General features: G+C 37.1%; 1 protein-coding gene across 2 annotated transcripts; it reads right to left on the bottom strand.

The window, feature by feature from the left end:
- Positions 1-326: 326 nt before the first annotated feature.
- Positions 327-17,939, bottom strand: slc30a6 (solute carrier family 30 member 6). 2 transcript variants are annotated; one of them, XM_060864385.1, is made up of 15 exons: positions 17,720-17,939; positions 17,191-17,237; positions 15,117-15,203; positions 13,519-13,603; positions 8,703-8,745; positions 7,857-7,922; positions 7,575-7,655; positions 6,610-6,645; positions 6,037-6,131; positions 5,334-5,382; positions 2,890-3,009; positions 2,396-2,498; positions 2,232-2,279; positions 2,041-2,109; positions 327-1,325 (listed from the first exon to the last, which is right to left on the bottom strand). In XM_060864385.1, the coding sequence occupies exons 1-15, from the start codon at positions 17,901-17,903 to the stop codon at positions 801-803; spliced, it is 1,638 nt and encodes a 545-aa protein (XP_060720368.1). In that variant the 5' UTR covers positions 17,904-17,939; the 3' UTR covers positions 327-800. The 2 variants fall into 2 exon arrangements, with proteins under 2 accessions (XP_060720368.1, XP_060720369.1); XM_060864386.1 differs by lacking the exons at positions 6,037-6,131; positions 7,575-7,655; positions 7,857-7,922; ... (3 more) ...; positions 17,191-17,237; positions 17,720-17,939 and having other exon boundaries at positions 6,610-6,632.
- Positions 17,940-19,432: the final 1,493 nt, after the last annotated feature.

The following is a 19,432-nucleotide window of genomic DNA, read 5'->3' as shown; positions in this document are numbered from 1 at the left end:
TTGATGTATACTTACCTCTTACCCTGAGAGATGGTAGGACCAGTCGAGCATTGCTAAAAGATCAACATTCCCAGTAACCAAAGTTAAAGCCACTAATAGACACAAAGCTTGCCAATCCTGGCCTGTATTTATCAGGGATATAACAACTTGATTGGAGTAGTTTAACCGCCACATTTATCCAACAAAAATAATCTTATATATATATATATATATATACACACGTATATGAAATCACCTGTTAATGCAAATTAAGTGATTTTTGATGTTATAGACAGCTGCTAGATCCTCTCTTAATTATATAGTCAACAACAATAATACCTACATGCTTTTCCTTAAGTAGAAATATTTAATAGATGTAGATGTTTTATTTTGGTCATTGACATACTTCCCATTAAAACAATTTACCAGTACTTAATATGAGTAATTGTTGTTTGTAGTTACTGGATAAAAGTGGATCTTGCAAACAGATGAAGAATCAATTACGTCTTAAACACAATACAGGTATAATGCTTATATTCAAGCATTCCTGGGCAGAATTCTGCTCAAATCATAATACACAAACCCACACACACGTCTTTTTAACACAAAAGTTGATTCAGATCTTTTTTTACACGACCCTCCTAAATCAACATCAGTGGGCAAAACTGAGTGTGATCTGTTTAATAGTACAAAAAACGTAATTAGAAAATTCTTTAAGGAGAAGACTGTTGGTCCTATTAATTAAATAGTCATAATAGTTACGGTCCTCTGCAGCTCAGCGTGTTCTTGGTTGACGTTTTAGTCCAGCTTGGAAAGTACCATCAGTGTTTATACGGACTGCTCTGTGATGGCAGCATATTGCTTCCGTATATGTTTGGAGCTGCACTAAAAGAAGTCCTGTAGCTCTGAATGGAGGGGATTCTTGGTCCTGTCCCCAAACCCACACCAAGGCTGCTTCCTGGCTGGGCTAAACCCTGACTGAGCACCGTATTGTATGTAGAAGGTCCGTATGCGAGGCCCATGTTATAAGGTCGTTGCTGATGAATATTTGGGAGTAAAACAGGTCGCACGTTCCTTCCAGGTGTGTTAAAAGAGAACTCAGGAGGTGGGCTACTTGGTTTAGAGGGCGTAGAAGTCAGTGGCTCCAGTTCTTCGAGTTGCTTCCCGGATGCCATCGGCATGTCGGAGATACTGAGAGGGCCGGTGGACAAGGATGGACGTGTCCAATCATCCTTGAATATTTGTACAGTGAGTGTGGAGACAAGTGTGTGGAGACGACTGGTAACATGAGCCAGCACCATTTGCTCGTTGGCATCCCGCCGGATGCGCACGTGGATGGAGCCAGCCTATGTTTACGAGAAAGCAAAACAAAGGAAACAAACATGATTACTTAAATAAACTCAAATTTACAGAATTTTACAGTCACTGTAGTGAGGGCCTGTGTACATTCACTGGTTTCTGCAGGTTTACACTACATTAAACAAAATAATATTATTTGAAAGATTTTTCTAACATGCAAAAGATCTATCTGTACGGTTTAGACGTTGATGAGGAAGGTCAGAGATGTATGGCCAAACTAGCTTGATCTTTCAGGAAGTCTAACCCCTTCTTTACAACCACAGTAAGCAGAAAAGCATCACAAAAAAACAACAACTGAGGTGGATGGGCTTCTAAAAGAAAGGGACCACATCATGAACCAGAGTCTACAGTGGGCAGAGGTTCATAGATACTTGAAAGCTTATGAATAGAAAATCTTCAGCTGTCTAGTTTTGGTGAGTCCCAGAGTACCCACTGTACACGTAAAAACAAAAAGATATTCCACGATTTAAAGTTAAAACCCTTCTACAAAATGAATCACAGGTTCAGCACACCAATCAGGAGTGATACTTTTCCTATAACTGCTTACTTATCTTACGGAGAAATTAAAACAAGAAAGACTTCCAATATATAAACACTACCTGAAAAAAATTGTATAGTCTGAAAACTAGATTATAAGTTTATGCTACAGGGGAATAAAAAAAAAGATTTCAAAAAAGAAAAAAAGCAAAACCAATATCGCACCAGAGAGCCAAAGCCTATAGTCCAGAAGTGTTCATTCCGAACTTCCAAAACTCCATCCAGGGTTGAAACCTGCAGGAAGAGTTACGCATTGTTAACAACGATCATCATTTGGTTGTGTTCCTGTATAAACATTCGACTGGAAGTAGCATGATTTATTTAATCTTGTTAACTACAACTGCTATGAAACTCACCTCTCTAAGCACTTTGTCAAGCTGTCCAATGACATGGGAAGGAGTGGTCTGTGGAGAAAGTAAGAAACTTAACCAATAAATCGATTTTAATCGACATCAACAATGTTGTTATATCATTATACCTACATGGATGTTACTAATACAATGAAACAGTATTATGATACCTGGAGAAGAACCTTTCCACTGTACACACTCATGGGATACATGGTGCCAAAGGTCATGAGGGCGATTACTACGGCAGACGCAGTGTCCACTGCGTTATAGTTGCTGCAAAAACAGAATTTGATGGGATTACATAAGCATTATATTTATAAAGAAACTGAGCAGGATGATTTATGTAGTGTTTGTATACGTTTACTGTGAACAGTACATGGAAATCGAAGGTACACGGTGTCACAGTAGTGGAGCCTATTTTACAAACCAAATATGTGACCCATGTGGAGGTCTGTATTCAGCAGTGTGCTCACAATAACCTGGTTTCATTTATCCTAATCTGCATTTCATATACTGCCAGCTAATTTTTGTCTGAAGTTGCCAAAAATAGAAAAAGATAAAAACCCAGATTGCGATTAAAAAAACATTTTTTGTCATTAAGTCTAAAAGTAGTCCAGTTATATCTAGGAAATGCTGTGTGAGAGAAATGTTTTAAAGCTCTTACTTAATCTCGATCAGCATGTAAGTGATTCCAAGAGCAAAAGCTCCAGCCAGGTTGATAAGGACGAAGGGATTCATTCGAGGCAATAAAATGCTGCTGAGTGCTGGGACGATCCCACAAAGACTGCAAACACCAAAACAGTGCAATGAACATAAATATCTTTACAGCGTTAAAAACAAAACAGCCAAGAACTTTGACAAGTCCTAGAATTTTACATTTACATCTATCACTGTAATATCTATACTGGAGGTAAATCCAGGGTTGTTCTGCTGCATAAAACAAGCTCAAACCACAAGTGCCACAAACATCTTAAATATGTCTATAAAAATTTTGGATGTCCCAAAGGCCTCCATATAATTCTTTTTTCCCAAGAAAGGACGCATTGAAATCATTGTTGTCAGTGGATCAGGAAGCTGGTGCAGGGTTGCCTTTGAACTGCATTTACATGCATAACACCAGATGTGTTAATAAGAGTTCATCGTGATTGAGAGAGATGGAAATCTGTTTTGTGAATAGTTACATTTTGCTAAAAAGAGTTAATTTCCCAATTGTATGGAGAATTTTGGGACAACCTGTATAACAGCACTCAAACTTGGCAGCTGATAAACCTGAACAAAAATATGATTAAGGAAAACTCAATACTGGATTAACACCAGGGCAAGATAGTCAAAACAATTTCAGTCTAAACTCGGAACATGCTGTAAACCTGCAACTTGTTATATTTCACTATTTAAAAAAAAAATAAAAATCTGAAATTGAAGTGAATGAGGCACGTTTCTTCTAATAATCAGATAATCTCACTGGTGCATTCATTTAATCCTATTAGAAGCCATGCATTGTGATTCCAAACCCTTCCACAATTTCTACTGTATAATCCTGCATCCTCTGTGATGGAAAACATGAGATTATGGCAAAACAAATAGTTGATAATATGTTACATAAAAGCTCAAACCAATCAGTAAATCCTCTCTAGTGAGCAGCGGTGAAATATGACGGGTTTTTACTTAGTAGTCACTCAAGCTTGTCACCACGGTCAAATAAACACATCACGATTTAATCGTTTGACTGAGCTTTCATAGCCATCGTCTTGTTAACTCACATAGAGAGCACAAATGACTCTCTATGTAAAATCTTCAAATAATCTCTTTAAAAATGCGTTACGTATTTATATTAAATAAAGAGGCGTGATGTTTATTTTTCACCAGACGCTTTTTGTGCAGACGGTTAGAGCACCACACTACATCTTTATATCATACTTCACAAAGATTTCATTTTAATCAATATACTCGTATACAGTGTACTCCCCAGAAACGGTTTACAGCCAGGTCTTATTGTTTCTTAGCGAGTAATTAAAGTCAAGTCAAGTTGATTTGCACAGAGCTTTTTACAATAGACAACGCTGCTTTACAGAAATATATAAATTCAAAATAAAAATTTTTAAATGTATAAATTGATCCGTAATGAGCAAGCCAGAGGTGGTGGTGAGGAAAAGCTCCTAGAGATGAAATGAGAAAAAAACCTTTAGAGGAACCAGATTCAAAAGAGAAGCTATCCTCATCTGGGTGACACTGGATAGTGCAATGATAAATAACGTCCCTTAGATAACTGTGTAGCATACGGTCAAAGATAGCATTTACATAACCAAGAAATTCCTTCTGTTTTAACATCAAGTCTATTTTGTTGAAGCTACCGACTGATCGCTTTGTGTAAAGCTGTTTGTATCGAATGCAGTCCAAAGCCTTCTTTATGGTTTCTAAGAGATACCACCCCACAGTGAGCTCATGTATCTTTTGGAGCCATCCTCAGCTGTCCATTTGGAGCCATCTCCAAGTGAGGAGAACGCCAACGTAAAGAACGGCATTAGGATGGATCTCGAATGTAATAATAATAATAATAATAATAATAATACGTTTTCATGAAACAAGACATTTAACACCTTTCTCTGTTGGTCTCAGATCAATTGTTGTGGTCTAGACTAGAGTGTAAATGCTGTGTAAAGAAAACTTCATTCCATATTGCCATACTATCCATTTAATGTCAACAGTTTAATTTTAAATGTGTCTGTGGCAAAATGGTAGATAAAATTATAAATCTACTGGCTGAACACAGCTAAGTCTTTTGGTCTCGCAGTTGAACCATTTCTTTCCTAAAAAGCAAAAAAAAAAAAAAAAAGAGGACAAAAAGATTCCAGTGACCCCAGTAATTACACCAGCTGTGACCAGCATGACCTTCAGTTGTAGCTCTGCCCTTAAGGTCATAAGGGTAATTTTAGGAAACCTGAAGAGGGAAATCCTGTAGACCATTTGTATTCACTACATCCACACAAGAGATGTGAAAACATCTTCCCTAACATACTACTAAGTCTCCAGAAGTCAAAGCTTTCCATTTGGGAGTTTGACAGATAAGGATCATTCACAGATGAATGACAAAGTGAAAAAGGATCTTACCTTTGGCTCAGGTCAGCTACGTGTTCCTGAAGCCAACTGGTGCTGGCAGCTGTTGGAAAGAGAAAGAAAGACTGTAAAAGAAAAATCCAGATTCAGATCTCGTATTTGTGGGTGAGTGAGGTACCGGTAGCCGTGTCGTCACCTGATCAGGCCTGGGTTGAGTCTAATGAATCAAACCCCCAGGGTGAGATTCTCAGGCATATTCTCACAATACATGCAAATTATTATAATTATATTAACACTGATTGATTGCTTATTGATCATTGATTTTGATTAAATCGGTTAAGCACATAACAGACAACTCATTAAGCAGGATGATGGAAAAATGGCGGACGACACTCTGTGGACAAGAATTGTTAAAAGTGCCTTTTAAATTAGCCCACAGTAAACATTTGAAGAAATCATCTACTGCTAAAGCTAGCTGAGTCACACCATGTCATTTACCTTCGACTAGGAAAAGGCTAATACTACCACAGTTAGTACAAATCCATTAGTGTTCCATCTGAGACGATGCTAACATTGTATAAAGTCATTTGGAATGTATGGCTATAGTCTAAATGGCTCATATATTGTATTATAAGCTGTGAAAAAAGCAGCCATGTTTCATCTGTATGCGCTCATCTATTACAGTTTTATGATTATTTGGATTGATCTTTAGATTCAAGTTCTTGCCATGAGGAAAAATGCAATGAAAAAAGCCTACCCTCAGAAACGTAGGCAAAGGGCTTGTTCTTGATTGAAAGGAGAGTCAGCAGGTTGAAAAACAGAGCCACAAAGGTCCCGACTAAAAGGCGCCCTCTACAGGAAAGCAGCACAAATCAAATCAACAGTAAGTCAAACAACCAAGTGATGTCAGGTCAGGAAGGAATTATACTTAAACAGATTAGACATGACAGGTGGTTTATAGCATTAAAGCTTATCTAAAAGCATGACGAGATTGTTGAAAGTCTTAATAGAAATGTGTCAGAAAAGGCATTTTTCACTGGACCAGTGTAAGTATGCAATGTTTATGAGTTGAACCAACATTAGAAAGCGAGGACAGATGTAGACATTAATCTTTTGTTTGGAGAAACATGGAATGACTAGCTGATAATCTCATTTGTTGAGTGGAGAGGATTAACGCTCCCAGTAGGGACTCGGGTTAGTTGCTGTCTCCTGACACTGTTGTAGGATTAGGTGCTGTGTGCATGTACACACATTTGGAAACACGAGTGTGTAATTGTGCACATTCAGAATGCGTGCATGCATGTGTAAGTGGAAAGGAACGGAAGCTTACGTGTGCACCTCTGGCTGCTCCATAAAGCGTTCCACGCTGCAAAGATGACAACAATAAACGTTACTCTACAAGAACCGTGTTGTTAAATGTCATTCGCACTGCACCCCGCACCCTCCGATCTACCAGCACTGCTCGACTGGTTCCACCATCTCCCAGGGTAAGAGGCAAGTATACTACAAGACTCTTCTCTGTTCTGGCACCAAGGTGGTGGAATGAACTTCCCCTAGAGGTCCGGACAGCTGAGTCACTGGCTATTTTCAAGTGGAGGTTGAAGACCTACTTATTCAGGAAACACTTCAACTAGCACTTCTTTCCTTATCTTTTGCATATAAAAAAAATTTAAAATTGACTTTTTCATTGTAACTTCGAACAAATGTTTTAAACTCAAGTAAATCTCAAGTATGTAACCTAGTGAGCCAGCACTAATGTATTCAATGTTAGAGATTTAAGCACTTATGTACAGTACGTCGCTCTGGATAAGGGCGTCTGCCAAATGCTGTAAATGTTAAACATAAACATATATGTATATTATATTTCATTTATATTATAGGCGGCACTACTGCAATGAAAGGTTTATGGGGTAGGGAGATGTACAAGCATAAAACAGGTAATGGTTATTCCCTACGGTATGCTCTGAAACATTTCCTAGACCTGACATGTTCGTAAGACGTGACTCATTAATGTTGCCGTTTCTGCTCAGTTATATTAAGCTCACGACTTTCATATTCCATACAAAAGTTGTCTAAAGGAGTGATCACTTTTGTCAAGTTAATAATGTTTCATCGAGTTAGAATAATATCTGTGGTGAGCTTCAGAAAGCTCTGAAGCATAAACTAGGTTTAGACTAATACTATAGTACACAGGTAGAGTAGCTTGTAACAAACTAGGTTTAAGTCAATGAGACAGTTATGACAATGTAATTTTAACTTTCAGAGCAGGGAGGAGTAGAGATGGAAATGACTCACCTTTCCTTCAGGATGAACAAAGCACCCAGCTGAGCCAGCACTGTAGAGGCAAACACTGCCAGGACCTCAAAGCGCTCGAAACTGTCAAAACATAAGATAGGGAAAGAAAAAACAACATTTTAGCATTGCACATGATCACGCTGGGCAAGAAAGCAAAGCAAGTCTTTACTATGGAAAAGCAGAAGTGTCTGTGCCATTGGTTCAGTCTCATGCTAAAGATGTGATCGAGATCTTGTGGAATAAGAAGGCCTTAGTCTAAAGAGAAATGAATCTTGCACTTACCCAAACGAAAAGGTCTGACTTGGCTTTTTCATAGTCACCCAGGAGCTTATGAGGCATGTTATCAAACTGGAATAGAACAGAACAGAATTAATAATAATAATAAAGAAAAAACAAGCTATGGGAAACACTATAAGCACATAACTTTTCATTAGATACCATCATTGCATTATCCTAAAACAAATTTTAAATCTGTATATTAAAAGAAAACTTTTGAAGACCAAATCCAAATTTAACAAATTTAATGTAACAAAAAATAAAAAATAGAAAAGTAGAAAAAAAAATAATTCTTTAAATTCAATTTCTGTCATGATATAAAAATAAATAAATAATATATATATTTTATTTTATTTTTTTTAATTTTGTATATTTAAAAGGTAGCAAACAGTATTTTCCTTGTCACTAGTACAATCAAGGCACTACTTATTTTTGGTAGTATATTTTACCTAGGAACATTAATGTGGTGCATCTATAATTGTTTTAAATAAAATAAATAATATTTTAAAGCGTAAAAAAGGTAGGAGTGGTGCCAAATTATTTGGGTTATACTAAGACTGTACATTAGTTTCTCGACATATTTTCAAAACAGCATAAATGTGCATTGTCTGAATGTGTGCTTTAGGGTTTCATGAACTAATTAAAACCTTATTTAATTAGAAACTTAATAACGACGGTGTTTGTGTGATCCATTCAGACTCTGAGCAGCATGGGACGAAACAAAAGCTGTGCATTACAATGCAAATAACTGAACATGGCTAAGCTTCCATTGGTGACTTATTCTGCTATTACTACTGGATTGAACTACTGGAGTATCTCTTTAGAAAGGTTGTGCATATTGTAGACACTTACCTGAAAAGATCAAAAATGGTGAGGTATGTGTAGGCTGTTAAAGCTGAAACAGAGCAAAAGAATCTGTATAAATAAAGAGCATTGAATTGCACATGAATAAAAAGATTCATCTGAAGAAAGCTTGAGAAAGCCACGCTGCAGATGCTGTGTATGTTATGGACATGAAGGGGAAATGAAGACTCTTTACAATTCAATACAAAATGAACATCACTGAAAGGACGCACAATATGAACAAAGGTCTGCAATGTGTATTACATATCAAACACCAGTGAAGCCTTAATGTGACAGTAAAAGTTCGGTTGGTATTAGTTGTCTGTCTGTTGGATTGTACGATTAAAAAAAAAAACACCATCAAATGGAACATTGTGTTGTTACTGGGTTCGTAGGCACAACTGCAAAACGCTGAAGGGAAGAAAAATACAAGCGACACTGTATAGTGATAGACAGCCAAATCCCTGGTGGAGGGGAACCAAACCCTTGTAGCATATTGTGAGCAGATTAAGGTCACTTGTGTATGTTTACAGACCCAATCAATGCATATGAAAGGAGGAGAAGCAGTGGTGGAAAACAGAGCCGGAGCAGAGAGATTAATATTTAATAAGTGTCTGCAGGGCCTGAGCACCAAAACATGTCAAATTGCCCACTGCTAGCTGCCCTCCTTCCTCTTCCTCCCCTGTGGGATTGTGAGGTCCATTAACAAAGCATCAAGCGTTGCTTGGTTATTCAAAACAAAAGCGTAAAGTTAAGGATGCACAGTCATGGTGATTGCATTCTCCTTCTGCTGTGCGGTCGCAGAACAGCTCGGAAACCCGGTATTTTCGATAAGAGAGTGAAAATTTGCAAACTGCAGCGCTCGGCTGTCATTGAGCTCGGGTGTCTGTTGACGCGGCATGTTGAAATAGCGATATATCAGGCCAGATGTAAACCAAAAGCCTTATTGATCGACTACAATGTAACACCTGGTGAGGGAAACAGGAGAATGTGGAAGGACGCGAGCCCTGCTGACATGAGCTTCTTTGGGAGTAAACTGAGACGGCACTGCTGGTAGAGCCGAGGCGAAAGCATGGCATGGACAAACGCTGTCCATGTGAACAACAGACACAAGAGACTGGGCATAATATTGCCAGCAAATTGGTTTCGTTGACTAAGCCTTAATTACAACTCTATATTCGCACCATCAAGAATAAACCACGTCAAGTCAACATAGGAACGATGACGGCACTCAAAGAAAAATACCAACTTGTTGACATGAATAATCAAATATTTAATAAAGCAATCCGGTCTATAACCAGAGACAGATATTTATGGTAAATATTCTCTCCTAAGTAAAGAGCAGAAAGTAAATGTAGCTTGTTACAGCATTCAGTGACTTGATAAATGGTGAGGACTTCTTTGAAATTGTAGGAGGGAGTGGTTTTAAAGAATAATTAATAGGTCTGTGTAAGGCAAGGCCACAGATGGAGGAGGGAATACAAGACGTTAAGTAGGCTGTCTGTAATGAATAGAAGAGTTCAGACACGTCTCACAGGAGCTTATATTGACGTTCCATTGCTTTAAGGGCTTCCACAAGAACATTTATTTAAGAATCACAACATCTGAGAAAAACACTGATGTTTAACTGGTATTAATAATAATGAAGATCGCTATGCAAAAGCAAAACATTCACAAGGTGCTGAAACTGGAGCTGTATTATAAATAATAGAGTAAAATATTACATGTCACTCTGGCTTAAGATCTCATTGTGGCCAGTTGTCTCTTTCCTTCTCTCAGTTATAAGCAGATGACAACAATGCAACAGAGGAAAACACAAACAAAGGAAATGATTCAAACATTAACTAATTTAGTGACAATCTTACTAACAATCTGGAAATAAACCAAAAGGAATGAAATTCTTTGTGAAGTGTGATATGGTAAAGGGTGAAAAATGAAGGTAGAATGTATAATAAAAGTAAAGTTAAAAAACAAGTTTCTTGGTCAGCTGGAAAGCAGACATTTGACCGTTGGTGACCTACTAATCTGACCACTCCCCCACCCCATCACACAAACCCATTACACACACCCATCACACCCCATCACACACACACACCCATTACACCCCCATCACACACACACACCCATCACACCCCACCACACAGATCACACACACCCCCATCACACACACCCCGATCACACACACACACCCCCATCACACACCCCCCATTACACCCACACACACCCACACCACAATCACACCCACCACACCCACACCCATCCCACACCTATCACACCCACATCACACACCCACCCCTTTGACTTGCTCTTGATACACAATCTAAGTGGAGAATCTGTGCTAAAAACAATGCAGTAAAAGACAGGCTGCCATCCATAAAGCAAGTAATAAATTTCCTAAAATAATCCACAGTAAAAATAACAATACTGGTCATCGCTTTTCTAAAGCAGAAAAATAACACAGTCTTTTCCCATTTTTTGTCTTGAAGCACCTAGACCACTTCAATTTGAGACTTGTGCCACATCGATCTAGCTAAAAGAAGTGTTGACAAAAGAAGAATGTGCGTATTGGATTAAAGTGTGTACATTTTCAACAGCTGGTAACGCGATCCAGTCTTCCGATGCAGAATTTGACCTCGGAGAGCTGACTGAAGCAAGCGGCATCCTGTAGACTCATCTGTTTTACATTTTAGAGCTTTCTGTGGGACGTGAAGATTGCTTACATGCTCAAGCAAATGGAGATGAACACACAAAAACAAATGTGTGGGGCATCACATTGCCAAAACCATCATAAAACAAAAAGTGACAAAAATGAATGATGAAAAAAATACAACGGGGGTCAAACAATGAGATCTTAAGCTGCTCAGTAGAAAATATCTTTGAAGATACTTTCAATCACGAAAGAACTTTTGTGATCGTGCTATATCTATTCACACTAATCAGCTAGACAATTCACTCAATCCTTACGCTTTCCCATTTTTACAGCTTCCAACACCTCAACTTTGAGAATGGTCTCTTCACTTGCTGCCTAATTCCACTTATTTACAGGTACCATTGTAAAAGAATAATCAATGTTACTCACATCACCCATCTATGACTTTCTATATTTCTATATTTCTATATCTAATCTATATAATCATAAGAAAGAAAAATGACACCCTCTTTAATTCTAGGTTTAATTTATCAAGCCTTAAATTATTTCTAGAAACAACCTCAGGTGACAGCAAAAACTTAGACTCATTTGTGTGTCTTGCAAGACCAAATTTCAGCCCATATAAGCTGCTGGACAGATGGCTTCCTATTGTCTCAAGAATATTCTGGTATGACGTCGAGGCCATTGTCTGTCTCGATGCCTGCATTTTTTCTGATTCCCTGGCTGCACAACAAGCCTAGATCCTCACCCCTGCACTACCGTGCATGCTGTTATGGGGCGTTTGTGATGTGCTGTTTTCAGTTTTAGCCAAACCTTGGTCTTATCGGTGCGACGGATATTGTTCCAGAACTTTTGTGGTTCCTTTAGATGTTGGAAAGAAGAGGATTTTTTTCTCATCACCCTTCCTTGAAAGCCATACATGGCTCTTTTTTCATTGTGCCATCATGAACTTCAACATTTGATATGTTTACAGATGACTCCAGCTCTTGTGGTTTCCTTTATCTCTCTTAGCGTGCACCTGACCTTGGCCTAAACTTTCTGGAAAGACAAGGCAATTTTCTAGAAGGTTCTCCATTCTCCCATGCCTTCTGTAATTTACAGTGTTTTACACCCTAGAACTTTTTATTCCTTGTACCACTCTGTGTAAATTCTATAGACCTTTGTGTGTGAAAGTCTCAGATTCGTAGTTTCTAACAAACCCATATGACATTAAAAACATCAGAGTGGAAGAAAACGTGATCTTAGACTAGGACCATTGCATGGATGTTAATGCGAACGTTACCTGAAGTTCTTCACCCGTATCGGTTGTTTACGTACTGCGCTGCTGCTACGTGACTGACAACAGTTTTTCCTAAAAAAATATCAGTGAGTGAGCGTTTGTATATCTTTAAGAGGGTGCGGCAGATTCGGTCTCGATCCCTGTTGCTACAACTCGAGCAAGCATGCAAGAAACAAAATCTTCCTCTCAATGCCATAAATATTAGCGTTTCATTTCGGTGTGGATAAACACCATATGTGAAGTGTACCAACACACTCTTGTCCTCTGGATCTTTTGTCCTTTGTCTGCAGGAAGAAGTGCAGATCGGTCTGCTTGGTATTGACGTCGAGATCGGCTTTCACTTCTCTGCTCGATACACGAGCGGCGTCCGTTTCCTGTGTACAGTGCAGTGGTGGCAGTTTCTGCCGTCTGTCTATATTTTTTCACTTTTCCCTCACACACACGGTCAGCTGATACTTAATATGTTTATGTATACATTCACATAACACACACACAAATATATGTGTGTGTGTGTGTATATATGTATATAAATATATATATAAATAAATATATATATATATATATAAAAATATATATAAATATATATACACACACATATACACACATATACACACACACACACACACACACACACACACACACACACACACACACACACACACACACACACACACACACACACACACACACACACACACATATATATATATATATATATATATATATATATATATATATATATATATTGCACTGTATAAGTTTACAATCAACTGAAAAAGTTTTTCCTTCTGGGGTTCCTCAAAAACCCTCCCCTCATTGTACTGTCCTGTGTTAGACGCTATACTAACAGAGCACTTTGACTGAGGTTTATTATCTAAAAGCAGTGGTGTACTTACCCATACTGTTTGTGGAGTTGCACCACATCAGCAGAGAGGCTGTACAGACTACATTCAGCAGCCCGAACAGTAAGATCCTCCATGACTGCAACACATTTAAACACATGCCATTCCATGTATTACAAGGTTGCATATCCCCTTTATCCATAACTCAGAGTAATACTTGATGATATTAATCCTGTTCGAGAAACATCAAGTATGCAAGCAACATACATTACATTAATGCAAACATTAATGTCCATACACTGCACTGAATCCATACATTAAACCCTGCATAAATTAACAATGCCAAAGGGCCTGTGAAAAAAAACTGTCAGAATGATTATTTCATAAATTAAATAATACAGTAGTGGAACCTGTACAGATTTATCCCTGATAAGTCAACCTGATGTCTCAAATTAAGAAGCGTGACCAGAGAAACAAAGTGTACTATCACCTTGGTGTATGTTACGTACCTAAAGCCCAATAATGTGGCTGTTACTGAACTGAAATTGTAGCCGGCCCTGTTTACTATTTGTAAGGCCAAGATGTTCTCACAGAGCCATAATTAAAAGTCTAAAAATTCCCAGATATTTTTAAATAATAGTCCTTTATTTAGTTTAATAAAGGTCATTCACAATACAGTGGGTTAGTTCCTCTCGGTCACGTCACGTCACGGCTAGCTAGCCCTGCCCATTAATGGTCCAGCGTGTTAGCCCCAACCACTCCATTTAGAGCAGGTCACGATCCATCTGTACTATGAAGTTTCGTCCCATCAGTTTTGTATAGCTCTAAATCTTCATTTTCTCTGTCTAACGATCGTAGTACAGAACTGACCGAAGATTTGTATTTTTTATAGATGCTTTTTAGCAAAGTATTTTCTGGCTTTCTGTTCTTGAATGTTACCATTGGTTTATCTCTTGAGGTGAAAATCAGCACTTGGAATCGAGAGACACCTCGAGATCTTTATTCTAATTATTTTATAAAATAAGGAGATGTGATAAAATAATGAGGAATCTGGTGACACCTGGCCATGAAACTGCTTAAGGATGACGGAAAAATAAATTAAGAATTTGTTTCCATTGTGTTGGTAAACAAAGAGAAAAAGACAAAAGCAAAGCCACTTTCAAATACTTGATGGTCAAACAGACTCAACTGTATACCAGCAACTCACAATACCGTCATTAGACACCTCAAGGCAATAAAAAAAAACACCTCCAGGCGCAATGTGTTTAAAAAAAAAGTATTCATATTCAATATATTTTACTGAATTACTTCAGTGAAAATGTTTAACTAAGTAACTTTCCAAAGACATAACTAATAAAGTACCCATCCTTGATCCCAAACACAGACCTCATATTGATCTCTGCTGGCTTGTTAAAGTATAATGTGTAATCCTATCCTGCTTGGTTTGTAAAGCAGCGCACTTATAACGAACAGAACTGGATTACAGCCCACCTCTGACACCCCATGACTTCATCCACTGCAGTTACAGTGATTTACACAAGTAACCTTATGACTTTCAGGGGAAATAAAAAAAAATAAAAAAAAAGATTAGCATTTGGTCTTAAACCCAAACCTTCAGTATATACACCCAAACTAAAAACACAATCACTCACCCGTCTCTCTGAAGTGACCAGGTTAAACTCCTGGATGAACTTGCTAAAGATGGACTTGTGTGACTTGCGGAAAGGATGAATGGTGCCCTTTAGGAGTGAACAAAAAAAAACAAAAACAACCAAAACGTTATAGTTTTAAATAAAGGTCTGGCTAAAATAAACAACATTTTCTCACCTTTTCCACATCAAACAAATTTATCAATAATACGCACTTCCTGATACTTATTAGTATTTTTTTTTTAATTCAAACCAAATTAAAATAGCTATAAAACACGAACATTTACATTAAGATTTCAATATCCGTTACTGAAGATCTTTAAGTGTGTCTACATTCTGGCAAACCTTACAGATAACGTTGCGTGTGGCTCATTCTGTTTCTTCCTCAACATTACGCCTATTTCCAAACCCTGTTCATGTCACATCGGCGGTGACGTGACTGCAAAAAAAGGAGTCTGGTTTCCATTTATTTTCAATGAGACCTTGTCATTTCTGGTGTTAGGTAACATGACAGTTTGTGTTGCCGGGTTGGTGGAGTAAGTGATATGACAGTTTCGTTCAATTCAATTTTATTTGTATAATGACTTTACCGATGAACGTCCTCACAAAGCAGCTTTACAGAAATATATAAACTCCAGATAGAAATGTGAAATTTGCTCCTAATTACCAAAGCAGGGGCTAAAACTTGTCCCCAAAGATGTTTGGAAGAAAAAAATGCTTGAAAGTACCCAGACCCAAAAGGGAACACAACCTTACCTGGGTGAAACTGGACAATAAGATTTAAACCATTTCCCTTCAATAATTCTGTATTATTGATTCCGATGGGCCATTTTGTGGAAACAGAAACTACCAGCAATAAACGATGGTGGTAAGTTTCTTCCTGTTGTTGTTTGTGTGTATAGCACATTAGTGGAACCAGGGCAACCAACAGTTAAAGTAAAATGACCAACAGTAAAATTCCTAAATGTAGGAATACATTTTAGTTACTGAACTGACATCAGTGAGGGCGGGATGAAGCTTTCGTGCCTACTGTATTGAACAATCTTCAAAAAACAAAGACAGAACTGATGTAGACTCTTTCAAATAATGGAATACTTGATGGTTTACAATGTTTTTCACATTTCACACATCACAGTCAGCGTTATTTTAAGTTCCTAACAATATAATAAATACTATAAAGCAGACAAGAGAGATTACAGACGAGATACAATCGTGTCCTAAAGGCTCTGAAAGACCACATTAAATTATATGTATTATATATATATATATATATATAATACATATATATATATATATGTATATATACATATACGTATACATACATATACATACGTATACATACGTATACATACATACATATATATATATATATATATATATATATATATATATATATATATATATATATATATATATATAAAAAATCAGAGATAGCTCTTTGTATAAGAGAGATGTTAATTGTACTCAAGTTGTGATATTTTAATCCAGTCAAGTCCATAATTAAAAAAAACTGAAAAAAATGCATCAACCTTATAAGTCATATTACAACAACCTGTGTGTGTGTGTGTGTGTGTGTGTGACGAATGGCATTAAATCCCTTTGGCTCCTGGTACGTTTGTAAATTGACCAGGTAACAGCTATGAAATGCCTAAAAGAGAAAGTCTCGTCGACCACAAGTAAAAGAAACAGTCTACTTTTGTCCAAACAGTACTGCGCAGTTTTTCCCATCACATCACAGTCAGCTTTATTTTAAGTTCCTAACAATGTAATAAACACTAAAAAGCAGACGAGAGAGATTACAGACGAAATACAATCGTGCCCTGAAGGCTTAATATATTTGTAGTTTAAATTTTCACAACACTTTTGAACAAATGTCAACATTGTACCTTCCTGACACATGATTTGAAGCTCCTGGAGATGACTCTTAACTTCACCTGATACAGTTTACACAACCAGTTTTACACGTTTTACAGAAAGGGGAACTTCTCTAAAAATTACAGACACTCTGTCAGATCCAGATCAACTGAACTCAAGCAGTTTAAAAGACACACAGACTGTAAAAGCTGAAGAATTTTACCAGAACATATGTGTCTGCTTCTTGTTTCTTCCTGTGTACTGGTCTATCTGTAAACAAACACAAGAAACAAAGCTTTTAAGCAGAATAACACTCATACAGACGTATTACACTCATCACAGAGTAAAGTCGTTATTATATAAACTATACAGTCTCACTTAGAGACACAATCACGGGTCATTAGACACTCAGTTAGCAACAAGCTAACAGTCATTAAAACAGATTCGGTGACAATGTATAAAATATAAAGCATGTTAATTGTTCTTATTATACGGAACACCTTTTCACATATCTGATTTAATTATGTTTAACTTCTGTAGTTATTGGGAAGATAACGTTCATAGCGTATTGTTCGAATTAGCTAAACGTTAGCCATGTAGCTAAGGCCGTATCTCAAACGGCTCCGTAACGAATACGAAGTGCACTACAAAGGCTACGAAGAACACCGTTTCGCACACTATATAGGGCACCTAGATAGGGAGCTATACCGCCGTTTGGGATTCGTCCCACACAGAAGATGCTAATGAAATACCCGAATCCTTGAAGTTAATAACGTCCACTGAGACCATGTCAGGTTTATCTGCAGGTCCGGTTTTCCTCTCCGTTACGCCAGAAGGTACCACGTCCGGCTTAGGACCAAGTTTCCTCGGATAATAGTCGGAAACATGATGATACGGTAGTCCTGATGCAGACGTGGACATACCGTCCATCGCCATTTTGGAACGCCGCTTCTTCTAATGTTATGGCGTATTCGCGCCCCCTAGTGTTCGTGGAGGTTAAAGCTATAATAAATTAATAACAAATGAGCATAAAGTCTTTTTTTAGTTTTAGCAGTTTAGTTTGTCCACGATTCACTTTACGACTCTCTGTTATAGTTTAGTACATTTTTAATGAAGTAATAGTACATTAAATTCAGTGTTGTAATGTAACGGAGTACAAATACTTCGTTACTGTACTTAAGTAGAAATTTCACGTATCTGTTAGTTTACTTCGCTATTTAAATTTATGTCAACTTTCACTTTTACTCCACTACATTTCCCAGATAAAATGTATACTTTTACTCCGTTATATTTCCACTAAGCATCTTCGTTACTCGTTACTACAAAATAAAATCAGAAGAAATGTGTGCGACTGCAATAAGGGAGGTTTGGCGAATCACTGCTCCTAGATTGCATTACGCTCTACGGAGAAGCACAGCCACGCGCAGCGTGCACGCGCAGTCAGAGCTGGAGGCATTTATCTACTGTATAACGTTAATCGGCGGAAAGGCGCAAAGACGGCAACCAAAAGCAGTGGAATTTCACTATTATTACCAGAGTTGTAGCACAAACACAATATTAATGCAAACAATCCATTCAATACTAAATAAAAATAACATTTATTGATTTGGTCTTTTTCCGGAATATTTTTTTATTAATGACTGCATTCATTGGACACACTGTTTGTAGAGAATGCACACATACATGAACTGATTTGATTCAAGACTGACATTATGCATAAAATTTTGGTGTCCACTTTTGCCATTTTAAATAATACCATAACTTTTGGCTTACTATGTAGTCATATAATATACAATATAAAACTCTTCTTGTTTTAAATTCTCACTGAGGGCTAAAACCCCTAAAGATGAAACCCTAGAACCGCCCCTGCTCTTATGCCTACCGAAAAATCACAGAAATTTTACTTACTTTTACTTCAAATACTTAAGTACATTAAACATCATAAAATTACTTTTGATACTTAAGTACAGTATATATCAGATACTTTAAGACTTTTACTCAAGTAAAATTTTATATTTTATAAATATTATATTTATATTTTCTATTTTATATCTGAGTATATTTTAATTGATGCCAATTAAAATATACTCAGATTTTAATAACTTTTCATTCAAGATTTCACATATTTTGGAATTTAATTTGGATATCTTTTCAATCTTTGTGTAAACGTTCCCCCTCTAGTGGCCATTTACAGGAAGGACAACACTCAATTTTCTAGGACCATGTCTGTAATCCTAGTAAAGGTAATGCATTAAAAATATCTTTCTGCCTCATATTCTCTCTGTTTCAAGAATTTCTTCCCTAACTTTCAGAACACCTCCCACTTTAAAGATTTGAGGTCAATGCCTTACTTTAAGCCACAACCCTTTAAAAAAAGTCAAAAGCAAGAAAAAAATTATTAAATAATTAAAAAACAAAAAAACAAAAAAAAACAACAAAACAAAACAAAACAAAACAAAAGAAAA

The sequence above is a fragment of the Tachysurus vachellii genome, chromosome 2, assembly GCF_030014155.1.
Source record: "Tachysurus vachellii isolate PV-2020 chromosome 2, HZAU_Pvac_v1, whole genome shotgun sequence".
Lineage (NCBI taxonomy): Eukaryota > Metazoa > Chordata > Actinopteri > Siluriformes > Bagridae > Tachysurus > Tachysurus vachellii.
This window is presented reverse-complemented; position numbering and strand designations above follow the sequence as displayed.

Coding starts and splice junctions, on each gene's coding strand:
- slc30a6 (XM_060864385.1), bottom strand. CDS start 17,903: ATGGCGATGGACGGTATGTCCACGTCTGCATCAGGACTACCGTATCAT. Junction 15,204..17,190: donor AAGCAGACACATATGTTCTG/GTAAAATTCTTC, acceptor TCACTCCTAAAG/GGCACCATTCATCCTTTCCG. Junction 3,010..5,333: donor GTAGCTGACCTGAGCCAAAG/GTAAGATCCTTT, acceptor TGGTGTTTGCAG/TCTTTGTGGGATCGTCCCAG.